Below are 18,357 nucleotides of genomic sequence, written 5' to 3'. Positions count from 1 at the left end.
CTTGGTGAATCCCCGTCTTTGCTAAAAATACAAAAATTAGCCAGGTGTGGTGGCACACACCTGTAATCTCAGCTACTCAGGAGGCTGAGGCAAGAGAATCACTTGAACCCAAGAGGCAGAGGTTGCAGTGAGCTGAGATCTTTTCACTGCACTCCAACCTGGGTGACAGAGCAAGACTCCATCTCAAAAAAAAAAAAAAAAAAAGTTTGCAAACCAAATAAATTGGGTGGTCGCCCTGCTTTTGTAGACATCTGACCCCACCCAGCTGTGGAAGGCATATTCTGAGTCTGGAGCCAAAGCTCCTGGCTTGAGGACCCATCAAAGAGCTGCACAAGGAAGTTGTTTATTTCAGAAATGTGAGTTTACGTCACTGAGCCATATATTTTCCTAAGGACCCTAGGCTCCCCACCTGTGGTCTAAGGAGGCCTCTGCCTACCTAGAGCATTTTCGCCTGATTCACTTATTTTGGCCAAACCCTACAAGGGAAGTGATTAGGGTTTCCTGTACTGCAGCCCCATCAGTTGACCATAGCAAAATGGAAACCTTGGACTTGCCCGGAAAGGGAGGAATGATATTATGGTTTGGGGTACTAGTGTACCCCACTAATGAAGTATAGTGAGGTGGGGTACTAGTGTACTCCACTGATGAAGTGTAATGAAAGATTTGGTCTGGGGTACTAGTGTACGCCACTAATGAAGTCTAGAGAAGTCTAGTGAGGTCAGAGCCTTGGCCGAATACCATCCAAAGAACCAGAGATGTGGAGAATTCAGCAGGCCAGAAGAACAAGACTGAGTTTCCTCTGAACCAGCCGCAGTGGTGGAACCTTCCCTAGAGCCTCCAGAAATAGGAGTCCCCTTAGAAGTAGACCTTATTTCTTGCCCCAAACAAGCCAGTACCATTTTATATTATTATCTGCATATCCTGCTTTCTTTCGTGGAGGAAAAAGACATAAATATCAGGTTTAGCCAGTAAGGCAGATGCACCAGCCCAGCAGTGAGGCCTCTCCCTCTTCGGTCAGCAAGTCCATCAAGAACTGGCTCCACTCACCTCTCCAGCTTCATCTGCTTCTGCTGGAACAGTATACTTGAACCAGATTGGATTACTAGTCATTCTTTGGAAACCTCCATTTCCTCATCTGTCAAATGGGCTCATCATCATAACAATCTTACAGGATTGTTAGTAGAACCTGATGATGAATAACTGAAGTACTTAGAACCTGCCACATAGTAAGCACTTAGAAATGTTAAGCTATTTTTCCTAGCACAGCGTCTTGCTTGTAATATACACCTAATAAATACCTGTTGAATGAATGACTGAAGTGCATGACTTCACTCTTGCCTCTGACTTTGCATATCCTGCTTCCTCTCACCAGAATACTCTTCCATCTCCTTATTGCCTGACTTGCTTCTATATGACCTTTAGAACTCAACTCAGATGTTTTCTCTACCTGGAAGCCCTCCTGGCTGCCCTGGCCCTAACCTGAATGTGGTGTTTCTCCTTCGTGCCCTAAGGACACCTCACCTTTACCTGGATAGTTACAGTTACCACCTTGAACGTCATGACCTACTTGTTTGTCTCCCCAGTAGATTGTGCGCATCTCGAGGGTAGAGGGTGAATCCAGCCACACCCTGAAGGGTACTTGCTACATGAATGCTTGCACTTGTGAATATGATAATTACATTAAAACTGTCCCTAAAATGTGTTGAATGCTCTTTGTTTCCCAGTGATGATGCTGGGCACTTTTTGTGCATTATCTTCTTTAAGTTTCACAAAAATCCTAATCAGTGGAGGCAATTATAATTATTCCCAATTGTAGGTAACAAAACAGGCTTAGGATGAGTAACTTGCCAAGGTCAAGGCCATAGCTGAGACTTGAACCCAGGTATCAGAGCTCCTAACCATTATATCACACTATGTTTTTGTTCAAATGGGAATTTGATATGTATTATGTCACTTGCTCTGTAGTTGTATTTTGTAACTTAACTAAATGAACCAGCAACTAAAAGCAAGGGGAACTGTGAGATGTTCTTATGAGGTTTGTGTTTTGTTGTAGGTTCGGACAAGTGGACCTCCCTAGAAAGAAAACTGTTTAACAAAGCACTAGCCACTTACAGCAAAGACTTTATTTTTGTACAGAAGATGGTAAGCATGATTTTTCCCATTGCCCCGTTGAAGTTAAACTTGGGAAATTGTACACAAAAATATTTAGAAATATTTGGATACTGGTTTAAGATACTTACAAAAAGGATGTCTTCCACACTCGCTGGTGAGGATGGTAGTGGATATAGGGGTGGTATGGCCCCAGTGTTAGGACTGTGGGAGGGAGAGGACAGGGGAAAGAAGGCATAGATTATCTGGACACTGCAGTGGTGCGGTGTTATTTTCTATCTTAATAAAAATGTGTAATTCATAATTCTATCAGAATAATGAGAATTGGGCTCCTGGTTCATAATTTACATAATTTATTTTATTTATTTATTTATTTATTTTTATTTTTCAAGATAGTTTCACTCTGTTGCCCAGGCTGGAGTGTGGTGGCATGATCTTGACTCACTGCAGCTTCTACCTCCCAGGTTCAAGCAATTCTCCTGCCTTAGCTTCTAGAGTAACTGGGATTACAGGCACGCACCACCACTCCTGGCTAATTTTTGTATTTTTAGTAGAGACGGAGTTTTACTATGTTGGCCAGGCTGGTCTTGAATTCCTGACCTCAAGTGATCCACCTCCCTCAGCCTCCCAAAGCATTGGGATTACCGGCATGAGCCACTGTGCCTGGTCATACATAATTTATGTATATTTGACAGATCTACCACATTTCTGACAGAGTTTTTTTCTGGGTAACTGGGGAGAGGAGAACATGTGGCCTCCCTCTACCCAGTAGCATGGTTTCTGGTGTTGAACTCCTATTTTTAACGACAGTAATAATAAAAATACCTTGCATATACAACATTCTAAAGCAAAATAAAACTTTCCATAGATGAAATAGCACTTTATACAACAGATACATTTATTGACTTTATTGGCTGAGAGATGGTTTAGCATAAAAAATTAAAAGCATTCAAAGAGTGTTTCAACAAACTGATGAATGATGGAGCCATATTGTGTTAAAGCCATTTAAGACTGTTCGGGTACACAGAGAACAGGGCCACAGGTGACAGCACCCACTGGCCCCTGGCTGAGACAGATGGTCCTCAGAGGTGTCCTAGCGTGGCATGTCTCCTGTTGTCAGGCTAGGGCCTTGCCTGGGCAAGTGTGAGAAGCACACTTAGAGGACTTTGTCTCTAACTTGCCTCCGCCTCCATGTCTGCATTTGCCCCTGCCTTGCCCTTGACGGCCGCCATGCCCTTGCTGCCCCGTGTGCCCAGCAGCCCTCATGCTGCATCTTTCTGGAGTCACCCTCCCCCCCAGGATTGGCCTGGCATAGACCTCAGTCCTTTAGGCCCCACACTTTCAACTGATGATGGATTCGTGTATTGAGCTTACCAGGCAACATGAGTTTTAACCCAGGGCTCTCTGGGACGGACACTATCCTCACTCCCTCAGGTGATTCTAGTGTGGAAATTCCAGGTGTCAGGGGGATGAGAAGGAGGCAACTTTGAGGAGACAGGGCTTCATCTCACCATGTGGGTGGCCTTGTTCCCACCGTCAGGGGTAAGGCCAGCCTTTAATCTGCCACCAGCAAACCGACATTATTACACCTCGTCTGATCGTAGAGCATATGAACTAAAGAAAGGAATGTTTTTGCTTTAAGATGCATAGACCTGGCCGGGCGTGGTGGCTCACGCCTGTAATCCCAGCACTTTGGGAGGCTGAGGTGGGCGGATCACGAGGCCAGGATATCGAGACCATCCTGGCTAACACAGTGAAACCCCGTCTCTACTAAAAATACAAAAAATTAGCCAGGCGTGGTGGCAGGCACCTGTAGTCCCAGCTACTCGGGAGGCTGAGGCAGGAGAATGGAGTGAACCCAGGAGGCGGAGCTTGCAGTGAGCCGAGATTGCGCCACTGTACTCCAGCCTGGGCGACAGAGCGAGACTCCGTCTCAAAAAAAATCTGGAATGATACCCAAAGAAAGTAATGCAAGGGGCTACCTGTGTTGCAGGTTGAGGGGTAAGGACAGGTGTGGGAAGGAGGCCTTTCACTGTGTACATTTTTTTCTTGAACTATGCAAACTTGTTGATTACTTATTACAAAATTAAATATTCAAAAATGCTTGCTGCCTTTGCTGTCTGCCCATTGCTGGAGCTAACCTTGATCTCGCTTTCCCGGCAGGTGAAGTCCAAGACGGTGGCTCAGTGCGTGGAGTACTACTACACATGGAAAAAGATCATGCGGCTGGGGCGGAAACACCGGACACGCCTGGCGGAAATCATCGACGATTGTGTGGTGAGTGAAGCCGCTAGGTTGTTGCTTGTGCTGGCACAGCTCCCACCCCAGGCCCAGGTTAGTAAGTAGCTGGTGTTCGGTTTGGCTTTGCTGCCAAGATAGCAGGAGGAAGGAGGTGACAACAGCCCAGCTCCCCTGCAGGATTCAGGACCTGCCCTCCTGAGTAGGTAGAGGAAAGACGTCCATAGGTTTGGCCTGTAGCTCAGTGTTCAGATACAGAGGTGAGGGCTGGTGCCCGCTTCAAGGCAGCTAGGAGCCAGAAGAGTTAAACCAAGGATGGTCCCAGCCTTGGGTTTGTTGGTTTATGATTGGGTGGTATCCTGACCCCCTGGAATATTCTTTTCTGATCTTTCCATGTCACAGATGCTACTGAACTGAGCCCATAACATGCCTCAGAAAGGGTCCTGGGATTTTGCCACAGTCTGTAAAGCATGAGCAAGAAGAGCTTTGACTTCTAGGTAGTGCCAGGAACCCTCCATCACTGAGGAACTAATTTGCTGCATGTAGACGCTTCTAATCCTTACATCACCATTTATCCCTGGTATTGATTTCCTTCATTAGCAGACAGTCCACAGTCAACTGCACATTAAGTATGTACCAAAGACACAACAAGACCTAAATAGTCTCTGAACCCTGTATGTGTTGCTTTGGTGATTACTATCACTTGTGATCCTTGCAATTAACTCTCCACCCTGCATCCATAGCCACAGGAAAGCTCCTTTTCACACCCTGTGGAAAACATTACCTACAGTGTGTGTGTATATAAAAATTATGTATTACATTACTGAACTCTAGCTTGTGTCACCATCAGTGAAAGTATTGGGAATTCATGAATTATGTAAATATTTGAAATTATATTTTCATTCCCAATTGTGCCCCAGTTGTAAGGGTTAGCACATGTATGTGTGTCATTTTCTTTAACAGACAATGAAATAGCAGTTTTCATGGGCTAGGCATTGTGTTAGGGACTTTATAAATATTGACTCATTTAATCCAATGTAATTCATTTAATACCAATTCTATGCAGTAGGAAACTGAGGCACAGAGCTTAAGTAAATTGGCCATAGTCACATAGCTGCTGAGTATGTTGTTGAGCCTGATTCCCTTGTGTAGTTAAGAGCAGTGATATGCAAATTTTCTTTTGTTTGTTTGAGACAGGGTCTCACTTAGTCACCCAGGCTAGTGTGCAGTGGCACAATCATAGCTCACTACAGCCTCAACTTCCTGGGCTCCAGTAGTCCTCCCACCTCGTCCACCGGAGTAGCTAGGACTACAGGCACACACCACAACGCCCCACTCATTTTTTAATTTTTTGTAGAGGCAACGTCTCACTGTGTTGTCCAGGCTGGTCTCGGACTCCTGAGCTTAAGCAGTCCTCCTGCCTTGGCCTCCCAAAGTGCTGGGATTATAGGCTCAGGCCTGTAATCTCAGGCCACTGCACCTGGCCACACATTTTCTTAAAGAATTATAAAAAATTTGGACTTGGCCAGGCACAGTGGCTCAAGCCTGTAATCCCAGCAGTTTGGGAGGCCAAGGTGGGCAGATTACCTGAGGTCAGGAGTTCAAGACCAGCCTGGCCAACATGGTGAAACCTATTTCTAATAAAAATACAAAAAATTAGCCAGGCATGGTGGCACACACCTGTAATCCCAGCTACTTGGGAGGCTGAGGCAGGAGAATTGGTTGAACCCGGGAAGCAGAAGTTGCAGTGAGGCGAGATCACACCATTGCACTCCAGCTTAGGCAACAAGAACAAAACTCCGTCAAAAAAAAAGAAATTTAGGCCAGGCGTGGTGACTCACGCCTGTAATCCCAGCACTTTGGGAGGCCAAGACAGGCAGATCATGAGGTCAGGAGATCAAGACCATCCTGGCTAACATGGTGAAACCCTGTCTCTAATAAAAATACAAAAAATTAGCCGGGCATGGTGGCGGGCACCTGTAGTCCCAGCTACTCGGGAGGCTGAGGCAGGAGAATGGTGTGAACCCAGGAGGCGGAGCTTGCAGTGAGTCAAGATCGCACCACTGCACTCCAGCCTGGGCAACAGAGCGAGACTCGGTCTCAAAAAAAAAAAAAAAAACAACTTTTGGACTCATTAATGCTTCAAAGCCTATGCTTCTAACTAATAATTGATCCTTGCTATTAAATATACATACATATATACATTTATGTTAGAGCCTAAATATCAGAGAAAATAGAAATCTGTAGAATAGAATGGTATTGCCATTTTTTCAATCAGAGATGGCAGTATTCTATATTCAGGATTTCTTGTGACCAGGGCTTTTGTTTGACTCGTAGTGATGTATGATATCAGAATAAGTAGTGATGTATGATATCAGAATAAGTAGTGATGTATGATATCAGAATAGTCTTTTGCTCGTCTGTGGCCTAATGTTTAAAAAAACAGTGTGATCGCCTAGGCACTGTGGCTCACCCCTGTAATCCTAGCACTTTGGGAGGCCAAGGCAGGCGGATCACGAGGTCAGGAGATCAAGACCACCCTGGCCAACATGGTGAAACCCCATCTGTACTAAAATACAAAAAATTAACTGGACGTGGTAGTGCATGCCTGTAGTCCCCGCTACTCGGGAGGCTGAGGCAGGAGAATTGCCTGAACCCGGGAGGTGGAGGTTGCAGTGAGCAGAGATTGCACCACTGCACCCCAGCCTGGGCAACAGAATGAGACTACATCTAAATTTAAAAAAAAACAAAAAACAAAAAACACAACAACAACAACATTATGATCTCCTCCAGTTCAGTCAACTAAAAGCAGTTGAACTCCCCCAATGTAAACAGCAATGTGTATGTAGTGCTGTGGGCAACCCGAGGATGTTAAATGACCCCTCCCTCCTCTCCCCCCACCACACAGAACATATGTCCTTGTTGGGAAGATACAACATATGTAAGTGGAAATACACCACGAACTCCAAGAGTGTTTAAAAGCAGTATGCAGTGAGAACCAGGAAGTCTTAGATGGAGCCTTAAGGACTCTTTCACCCAATTTCACCATTTTACAGGCAGAAAGTTGAGACCCCGAGAGAGGAAGGGGCTTGCCCCAGGTCACACAGAGCATTGCTTTCCAAATGAGTAGAAGAGACAGTAAACAAGGAAGCACAAAGATTCCTAGCCTTGAAGACCTAGGCTTGCTAGCCTGTAAAATGGCCAGATGATTTAAATGATTTAGAAAGTCCTTTCCAATTCTGGAATGTTCTGGGCTCTGTCAGTGCCATGTTTTGGAAGAGGGGCAAAATCAGAGAATATGGTCTTCCGAGGTAAATTGGTGTATCTTAGGCTTGGGCGTTATCAAGTGCCTAGGACAGAGCCTGGCATAATACAGTCACTCAGTAAATGTTCCTTAAATGAATGGGTGAATATTTTTCGAAGATAGGAGTTGCTCTGATTCATAAACATTCCTTCTGTGAATTCACTGGAGGGAGATGGAATGAACAAGGGGATGCTGAGCAGAGGAGTGACACTAACAAAGATGTTTCCACACAAGGCAGAGGCACCGTCTTGGACTGCGTGGGCTTTGAAGATGGGTAGGAAGGCCCAGGCCAGCATGAAGCTTCAGATGAAGGAGGAGAGGGTAAGAGGGTGCCCGAGGGGCCACACCCTCTTGGGTTTATTCACCAGGAGCCAGTATTAGGCTGGGCCAGGAGTGTCCACACCCTGGTTACTTGTGAGCTTAGGGAGAGCAAAAGGCTTATGTGCAAAGATGACTCAGGCCCACAAAAAGAACAAGAAAATCTTGATTAAAAGCCAGTATGGCAGCTCACAGGGGCTTTGTGGGCACTGTGTGCACAGTCAGCCTTCTAAGCATAGTTTGCCAAGTGGAGATGAAAAACTGGGATCATGGGGATCCTGGGGAGGGTGCACCTGGGGAGGGTGTGCAAGGCACAGTCCTAGGATGTGGTCCTACTCTTTGTCCTCGGGGCCTGTCTGGGACACCTGGAATAGCTCTTCTGATCATGTGTCTTCAATGTTTTACGAAAGGGCGGGTGACCATTTCCCTGCAGATGGAACATGAAGGAACATGCTCAGGTGGTTCAGGGATTATTGAGGACTTGAGAGAAGGGGAAAGAAGGAGGTTTGAAAGGAATGATTGCCCTTTAGCTAAGTAACCAGGAGGTCAACAGAGCATAGCTCCTCACTCAGCAGGGGCAGGGTGACTGGAAGCAGAGGAAGGGAGCCAAGATGGGTTCTGTTAATGAGGTGAGAGGAGAAGGTGCTGGCCACACCTTCCTGTCCCCTGCCTGTGCTCATGCTCCCCAACTCAGGACAAATATATGGGGCTGGCTGTGACCAAAAATTAGCACAATTCAAGGAACCAACTGAGGCAGTTAACTGACTGTGGAAAACAGCAATCAGGGCTCCAAGGGCAAAGGTAGAACTCACAATGATGTCAGCACAGTTACCTACAGCACAGTCCATTGACAAGGGCCTTGGGAAACATCCTCCTTCCCTTTGACATTTCAAAGCAGCTGGTTCCAATGATATTGAGAGGTTTAGGATCTCTAAGCTATTTCCAGATAGACAAACATGTACCTGTGGACATTTGCAGCCAGACCAAGGAGTGAAGAAGGTTGAAGTGTTGGAATAAGATAAGGCCAGATTTTGAATCTCAGTTCAACTTTTTTACTAGCTGTGTGACCTTGAGAAACTTATTTCTTGGGTCGATTTCCTCATTTGTTTAAAAATGAAAAAATTTTACAGTGTTATGAGAACTAGAAATTGTGTGTGTGTGTGTGTGTGTGTGTGTGTGTGTATGTTTGTGTGTGTGAAATGCATGATTCTCAGCAGGCATTCAATATTGTCATCATCATCATTATTATTAGCGACTGGTACACACAAATTTGTGTCTTTGAGCAGATTTGGGTTGTTGAGCATTTGTATTCTGACTTACTAATTTCTCATAATATGAATTCCATTTGCATGTCTGAGAAATAAAAATCTCCTCCTCCTCAAGAAACTCTTATTGTGGACACTCGAGGTTCTGAGCACCATGTTAAATGTATAGCCTCCTCCCCACCCCCATATTTGCCCGCCTTCTAATTTTGGAATATACTAAATGTTTTGTTTCACAATATATCATAAAATGACCAACTTGTTGATACAAAGTTCTACATGTTAAGATTTCTGTTCTTGTATCTTTGTATCTCTTAGTCACTTTGGTGAGCCATATGGCTTGATGATAAATCATTTTGTGATTTATAGATTGCCAGTTGAAATAAAACCTATCTAAATTCTGGAGACATACATAATCATGGTACAGTGTAATTTATAATGTTGTGGCTGTATGGAACATTTCTTCTAAGAATGTTTAAGCCAAACAATGGCATTGTGAGAAAATTGTCATTATAACAAATACAAATGGCATTGTCATTTGTTGTGTGTAATTATTTTTAAGTGCCAAACTATAGACCATGGGCTACTTAATGTTTGAGACCACAAAGTCCCAGTTTGACATAACAAGGTTTTGCCTGAAACTCTTTGGGACAGAAAGATGGTGGAGTCCTACAGGAATAAGACCACCTAAGTGAAATCAGCCTGTATGTTCTATGCTAGTAAGAGGCTGGCTGCTTAGATCATAAACCACTTTGTCAAATGTACTAGGCCTACATCAGTGTTCACTGAGGTCTTCTAACAAATGTGATCATTACTAATTAATCCTGTTTACCAGTGGAAACTGGAGCCATTTCTTAAATACACCCTGTTCCTACTGCATCGCAAGTGTACATGTATGTGATATTAAATAAGGACAATACTGAAACAATGAGGGGCTACTAAATGCCACACACATACTGGCATTGTCTCTCTCTCTCACACACACACACACACACACACACCCCAAATCCAAACTGCAGAGAGGAAGCTTGTGTTTTCTGGTTCCTAGGGTATCATTACTTTCAGAAATCTGTATCTTTCTTGGAAAGTCTTGCTTCTGGGCTTTAAGAATCATAGACTCCCCAGAGTTCCATCACTGTGGGGGTAGAGTAGACTGGAGTCCATGTGCATTAAGTGATGAGTTATGCAGAGAGCCTGGCAGAGACAAATGACTTGCCAGGTCAGGGGCAGCTGGACATGCCTTTTCCTTGCTCGTTTGTAAAATGAGAGGACTGTTTGCAGCCTATTCGGTGGCATGGTAAATGTGAAAGCACTTTGTAAACTGTAAAATGAAAGCTGAAATGAGGCTGATTGGTCCTCAGCCCTTTCGGGGTCTGCAGGAGCCAGCAACTCTCACCCCTACCCTGGGAAGGATGGAAAGAGCAGAATATAGTTAAGCAAGGGGAGAATGAGAGCCTCCTGGATCCCCGCCCTTCCATCCCAGCACACCCAGGCCACCCACTCCAAGCTATTCCAGTAACTTACTATTCTGTTAACCTTGAGGAGAGCAAGGACCTTCTGCTTAATTCTCCCCATGGCTGCTGTTCTGAAGTGGGGAGAGGGGCCATAGAAGCAGAGGAGATCATTATTCATAGGAAATGTTTTTCTTGTTCTTTTTCATTAAATGCCTCTGGTAGGGGAAAATGAATAAATAGAAACATTAAATACACTGCTTTTTCTAAGCCCATGGTCAGAGACAAAAGGAAAAGCACATGATAAATAAAAGGGAATTTCCCCTTCCATATTCTCTCCTTTAATTCTATTTTCTGACAAGACCAGAGTGGAGCGCCCCTTCTGTCACGTGCTTTCTGCCCGCCACAGGTCAAATCCAGCATCTTGCAGAGTGGTGTTATAAAGCCTCTAAAACACATCAGCACATGTCCTCCTTTAGTCTCTCTGCTTGCATGGTATTGTATTGCTGGAAAACCCTCTTCACCGCTGTGAGGAGACAGAGCTACTCACAGGCAGGGCGCAGCCTGCGTTTTAGTCATTTTAAGATCTAATGGTCTTGAACAAGGCGGGGAATCCTTGCATGTAGAAATTGTTCCTTTCTGCCTCACCATATCTTTGTATAAGTGATGAGGGTCCCAAAATGGGGCAGGGGACTTACTTCCTTGACCTCAAAGTCCTAAGCATCCTGAGACCAACCTTTCTGGGATCACGCCTAGCAGGCTCTGTCCGCCATTCCTTATGCAGAAAGAAAGGAACACAGTGCCAGCATCCAGCCCCTCTCTCTCCTGTTGATCTGTGAGTTCTGTTCATCACTAAGAATGCCATTTGGGGATTTTCCCCTCTTGCTTTTATTACCTTAACACTAGACAAGTGAAGAAGAAGAAGAGTTAGAGGAGGAGGAGGAGGACCCGGAAGAAGATAGGAAATCCACAAAAGAAGAAGAGAGTGAGGTGCTGAAGTCCCCGGAGCCGCCACCCGTCCCCGTCCTGGCTCCCACGGAGGGGCCACCCCTGCAGGCCCTGGGCCAGCCCTCAGGCTCCTTCATCTGTGAAATGCCCAACTGTGGGGCTGTAAGTGTGTCTGTGTTGTCTGGGGATCTGGGACAAGCAAGGGCCATATAGCTGTGCCTGGCTTTAAGAGATGATGTATTTTCAAGAGTGCTCTTCCAACAATCACAGTTTGGCAGAGGGTGTTCCATGTTGCCATTGTTTTCTTCTTCATTTGGCCAACAGGTATTTACAGAGTGTGTGTTCTGCGTCAAGCACAATGCTGCATGTTGGAGAACACAGAGAAGGCCCCCATGCCAAGAAGTGTGTGATTCCAAGCTCTGCAGCGAGTGTTGGCCTCCAGAACATAATTCCACATTTCCTGGAGCCTCTGCACTCCCCTGGGCTGTGTGTCACACAAGCTTGTGCCCTGTCAACATGCATTTAAATGTACTAAGAGAGCCTGCTGACAAAGATCATCCTTTTATGACATAATTACTTGACCCACCTCCTGCGATTTTTACCTGTTAGAAGGTTTTGCATTTCACATTTCATAAAATGTTACTAATTGAAATGTCACTAATTTAAATTGAAAATATTGTTACAAAGATTTAACTAAAGTTTATGTTTGTACTCTATAGTGGAGGAAAAAGGATTTACTAAAAGTAAATTAATCATAAAAACAGGCTGAAAGGGAGTGTGTGTTAAGTACTGAGGCCAGTACTTTTCAAGAATATTGGAAACATAATTTAGCTAAAATAAAACAAGTTCACCATTTGGTCATTCTTAGCACTAAAGAAAGACCTTATGGTATCTGTGCTGGCCTTGTCTAAGGCTCCATGTGTATTTTAAAGGATATTTTTAAAGGTTATTTCTCAATCTCCCACTGGTCCCCCACTAGTCTGAATTGGTGAGCTTTTTCCAAATCAGATTTCTTAAGGCCAGGCACACCTGTATAGGCAAGTTCTAGAGGGGTTACCCCTCAAAATAATGTTGCCCCTTCCACAGGAAGCCCGTTTTCCTCAAGTCAGTGTGCTTTTCTTTGCTCGTACGTGATACAGGACAGTGCTCTTCTCCAGAGCGTACTGAATGCTGCTTATTAAGCCTGTCGCTCAGATGGAGAAAGCAACAGTCTTTAAGATATTTAGATCCTAAAGCAGAAATTCATTTGATTTGCATTTAAGAAAAAATGAAATTTTTTTTTAAAAAAAACAAAGAAATATACATTTTGCATTCACTTTGGAGAGAACAGAAGAGATTACTGACTTGTTTTCCATCTTGGATGTTTAATGACCTGGCCGTTTTGTATAGTGTTCAGTGCAGCATGATTATGATAATGACTTTAAGTGATGGTATTTCTTGGTGAATTTGTTCAGAAATCAGATGCCTCCTCAAATCATAGCTCTATGTACAGTAAGTTGTGTACCAAATGGGAAGTTATCTTTTACTTTTTCCAATCAAATGCTCAGCAAGGTAGATATTTTTCTGTTCCAATTTTTCTTTACATAAAAAAAGATATTTTTTAATGACTTTTAAAAATCACAGTGGAAAAAGCATGCTGGTTTTATTTTATTCCTTGCCTAACGATGGAGGCTTTGGTTGCTAAGTCAGCAATAGGGTTTTTCCTACATAAGAAAATAAACAGAGCTTGACCGGGCACAGTGGTTCACGCCTGTAATCCCAGCACTTTGGGAGGCCAACATGGGCAGATCACAAGGTCAAAAGATCAAGACCATCCTGGCGAACATGATGAAACCCCGTCTCTACTAAAAATACAAAAATTAGCTGGGCGTGGTGGTGCGCGCCTGTACTCAGGAGGCTGAGGCAGGAGAATCGCTTGAACCCAGGAGGCGTAGGTTGCGGTGAACTGAGATCATGCCACTGCACTCCAGCCTGGAGACAGAGTGAGACTCCATCTGAAGACAAAAACAAAAAAAGCAAACAAACAAAACACAGAGCTCATAAACTTAACACAGCAACTACTACAGCTAGACAGCCCAGCAGGTACTCCCCTTAGCTGATGAGTTTAACAGGCTGGGAGCCAGGACTCTTGGGATTCAGGGATATGGATTTACATCCCTTTATAGCGGTGGTTCTGAACTGGGCATGATTTATTCCCCAAGAACATTTGGCAAGCAATGTCTGACCAAAGATGTTGCTAAACATCCTGTACAACAGAGCCCCCCACCCATCACACCAAATAATTATACAACCCAAAATGATAGTAGTGCTGATGTTAAGAAACCCAGCTTTATGGCAGGATTTTAAAATTCTGCCCAGATCCTTCCTCTTTTTATCATTCTGTATTAAAATTTGGGGGTCTTAAACATTGATTCAACAATGGGCTACTGATTAAGACTATCTATAACATAGAATATGTCAGAAAACCTAATCATTGTCTTTCAAACTGGGTTCCTTAGGGCACTAGGTCTTCCTGGGGGTAGATAGAGCTGAGCAAACAGGCCCAATTCTGGGGTACTGTCTCCATTCTAGCCAGAGCACCTCTGCTTTTAACTTGAGCCTGAGTTTTTTGAGTAAGACCTGATTTCTTAAAAAAAAAAGGAGGGAGGGAAAGAGGAAGGAAGGAAGAAAAATGGGAGAGGGAGAGAAGGAGGTAGTTACCAGCTTTAAAAAAGTTTGAAAGCTGGTCCAGTCCCCTTATTTTTCAGATGGAAAAAAATAAAGTATACATAAGGGAAATGGCCCAGCAGCTTTAGTTACAGTAGAGCTGGGTCCAAACCCCTGACGTCTTGACTTCTAGACAGTAGCTTTGTTATTCATCCTGTGCCACATCGCTGCTTCTCTTCTGATTGTAGCAGTGATGAGGTTTTGATTGGCACAGCATTTCTGGTTGTAGTATTTGATCTTTACCTTTTGTAACATATGCCCAAAGTGTGCTTATATAAAACCCTTGTGCCCTGTCATTAGACAGTTTCAAGTATTCCATGTTTACCACTGAGTAACTAATAACCCTAATTTCCTTTTCAGGACTGTAGATGTCATGTCACTCCCTTTCTTCCCCAGGTGTTCAGCTCCCGACAGGCACTGAATGGCCATGCCCGCATCCACGGGGGCACCAACCAGGTGACCAAGGCCCGAGGTGCCGTCCCCTCTGGGAAGCAGAAGCCTGGTGGCACCCAGAGTGGGTACTGTTCGGTGAAGAGCTCACCCTCTCACAGCACCACCAGCGGCGAGACAGACCCCACCACCATCTTCCCCTGCAAGGAGTGTGGCAAGTAGGTGCAGGGGACCAGGGACTGGATCTGAGTTCATGAGGATAGTTGCTGTATGGGGACTGGGCCAGGATGGCCTAAGGTTTCTTCAATCAGAAAAAAGAACTTAGAACTCAAAATTCTTCTTCATACCATCTTTGGGATGAGTATGTAGGCCTTGTCGCAGACTCAGAATATGGCCATTCTGTTATCTTAGAGCCTTGTAAGGATGGATATCTTCAGAGAGTGAACCTCTAAGTTACAAAACTTCCCTCTTTCCCAGGAATGGCAGGCGGGACTCTGGTTCCCACTCCTTCCCTTCACACCCAAGCTATGTTCACTAGCATTACTCTGTTTGCATCCCCACTGAATGATTTGAGAATGGCTCTAGAACACCTAATCAGGAACTCTCTATAACACATGGCTCATACAGGGTATTCCTACCACCTTCGCTTACTTCTGTGCCTAGGGCAGACATCACTAATCAATCACCACACTCTTTGCTATCACTTGAAGACAAAGCCTCAAATATTTTTCATTGTCATGTTTCAAGCTGCACAATCAATTAATCAGAGTTGACACATGAAATAAAACCTATTTGTTATCCTCCCCTTTTAGGTATAATTTAAAAAACAACAACTAAAGAAAAGTAACATGAGATAGTAATTATAATAGCTAACATTTACTGAGCACTTATTTTGGTACATGGTTTATGTGTATGAGCTCATTTAATCCTCACATAGAAACTCCATGTGATACAAATACTGTTTTTTTATACTTGTTTTACAAATAAGAGTTTAAAAATTAGGTAAAATGACTTGCCCTAAGTCACACTGCCAGTAAAGAGCAGAACTGAGATTTGAACCCAGTTTTGTCCGAATGCAGACCTGGGCTCCTGACCACTGCTCTGTCCTTTTGGTTTACTTTGTTTTTTGCTTTAGGTAGAAAATGCCATTGGTGGTAAGATGGGTGATTCCCTCCCACAGCCTCCAGTAGAGAATTCCAGTGTACTTCTCAATAAGTCCACCTGACTGGAAGGGTACTACATTGTTACGAATTACATCCTTTAGGAGCCTTGCTGAGTTCCTCTTCCCATAATTCCTAGTGCCTCAAGCATGAAGAGGAGTGTTACCTGGGAGAGATGCTGCCCAGGCGGTTTCTGAAACTCTACCAGGAAAACATCCAGTTACATAAGCAAGGCCAGGTGGGACCTCATAGAGTAGAGCAGGCAACTTAATAGTAACTGCTGTTTATCAGGTACTCACTATGTGCCTGGCACTGTTTTAAAGGATTTTTTACATGTTTTAGTCTGTTTTGTGTTGCTACAACAGAATATCACTGACTGGATAATTTATAAAGAAAATAAATTTATTTCTTATAGTTCTGGAGGCTGGGAAGTTGAAGGTCAAGGGGCCTGCATCCAGCAAGGGCCTTCTTGCTAAGTCATCCCATTGTGGAAGGGCAAAGAGAGGGGAGAGAGAGCAAAAGGTTGAACTTGCAGCCTCATACCCTATAATAATCGGCATAAATCCACTCATGAGGGTGAGGCCCTCATCACTGAAACGCCTCCCATTAGGCCACACCTTCCAACACAGCTGCATTAGGGATTCATTTTTCAATGTGTGCTGTTTGGGGGACACATTCAACCCATAGCACATGTACTGATTAATCTTCAGCCCTGTGAGGCGGGTACTTTTAGGAGCTTCTTTTTTTACAGGCAGAAACTGAGGCACAGAAAGGTGAAGCCCCTGTTGCAGTTCACAGCAAGCAGCCTAGTGGGGATTCAAATCATGCGGGCTGGCCTAGCCTGGCCTTGTGCTCCTGGCTCTATGCCATGCTGCCTCTGATTAAGCCCAGCTTGGCGGTACCCACCAAAGTGAACTGGAACTAGCAGATCACTTCCTCCTGTGAAGCACAGGGATGGGAGAGGTGGGATTCGGTGTGGGTCTCCTCCACACCCTGCTGTCCTTCCAAGCTGGCCATGATGTCATTTTCACATCACCACCTGCCACATACTGGTGCACCATGGGAGAGATGGGCCCCTGGATTGATCTTAAGGCTTTTTTAATAGAAATAATGATGGAACCACCCTCAGCTGACTCTCAGTGATCTCTCACTTATTTGTCCTGGAGTGGCAGCATCAGGGTATCAGGGTCTTACCAGTTTTCCCGAGAGGAGCCAGCACCTCCCACTCATTAGGCTCAAACAGGCTACAACGCTACATTCCACCAGGTGGAGACAGAGGATGATTTAACTAACAAAAGTCAGTCTTTCATGTTTCCCGGCCATGTCTCAGTGGCATCTATTAAATGGTTTTTTGGAGTCTTAGGTTGCTTGGGAACTTTTTCCACCAGAAATCCCGTTATGACTTTATGGAAAATACAAATGGTTTATGTGGCTTTTCCTAACTCAGAATAACATTAGGCAAATGTTCACAAAATACCTCTTAGAGCTGCTGAAATTATGTTTGTTACATTGAACCATTTTCAGTATGTCCAGGTAGAATTGTGATTTATCAGCCCTGTTGAACTCAGGCCTTAGAAACCAGGTGTTTTGTGATTTTTTTTTTTTCCTTCATGAGCTCAGGAGTGACTAAAGAGTATTATGCCATGCCCTGTCCATAAACAGTCTCACTCCTAGACACACTTCTTCTGAAAAAGGTCCAGATAGTTAATATTTGAGGCTTTGTGGGCCGTTTACTGTCTTTATCATAACTGCTCAGCTTTGCCAGTGCAACACAGAAGTGGCCATCAACATTACATAGACATGGCTATGTGCCAATAAAACTGATTCCCAAAAACAGTCAGGATTTGGCCCACTGACCATAGTTGCAGACCTCTCATCTGAAGAATTAACCCTGGCAATATATCCTTTTATCCCAGGGTTTCTCAACCTCAGCACTATTGGTATTTCGAGTCTGCTAATTCCTTGCTTGGGGAAGAGGTGGTGTCCTCTGTGTTGTAGGATATGTAGCCATTATGGTAATATCTTGGCCACAAAGCAGGGGCCTTAAGTGAAAGGGAGTAGTAGATGCAGCTCAGAAGTCAAGTACAATAAAGACAGGGGCCACTGAATTTGGCCACACAGAGTTACCGATGACCTCGAGAAGAGCAATTGGGTTGACAAGGAGGGGACAACAGTCCACTTGGAGAGGAAGGAGGAGAGAAAAAAGAGATCCACCAAATGCATGTGGGCAGATCCGTCGAGAATTTTGACTGTGGGTTGGGCACAGTGGTTCACACATGTAATCACAACACTTTGGGAGGCCAAGGTAGGAGGATCACTTGAGGCCAGGAGTTCGAGGCCAGTGTGGGCAACATAGCAAGACTCCCTCTCTACAAAATATTTAAAAATTAACCAGGCGTGGTGGTGTGTGCCTGTAGTCCTAGCTAATCAAGAGGCTGAAGTGGGAGCCTTGGAGTCCCACCTCACTTGAG

The 18,357-nt window shown here is 44.4% G+C and overlaps 1 protein-coding gene across 24 annotated transcripts in view; it reads left to right on the top strand.

Annotated features, from left to right (window-relative positions):
* TRERF1 (transcriptional regulating factor 1) overlaps positions 1-18,357 on the top strand; it is a 227,221-nt gene that overhangs the window by 204,550 nt on the left and 4,314 nt on the right. For 16 of the 24 annotated variants that reach the window (XM_073005981.1, XM_038006093.2, XM_073005979.1 and 13 more), the window contains 4 exons: positions 2,054-2,142; positions 4,273-4,386; positions 11,589-11,792; positions 14,697-14,944. In XM_073005981.1, the coding sequence (XP_072862082.1) occupies positions 2,054-2,142; positions 4,273-4,386; positions 11,589-11,792; positions 14,697-14,944 (655 nt within the window). The other 8 variants (XM_073005985.1, XM_007972567.3, XM_007972565.3 and 5 more) reach the window with 2 other exon arrangements.

Source organism: Chlorocebus sabaeus, chromosome 17, assembly GCF_047675955.1.
Source record: "Chlorocebus sabaeus isolate Y175 chromosome 17, mChlSab1.0.hap1, whole genome shotgun sequence".
Taxonomy (NCBI): domain Eukaryota; kingdom Metazoa; phylum Chordata; class Mammalia; order Primates; family Cercopithecidae; genus Chlorocebus; species Chlorocebus sabaeus.
Note: the sequence above shows the minus strand (reverse complement) of the source record. Positions and strands in the feature narration are given on the sequence as shown.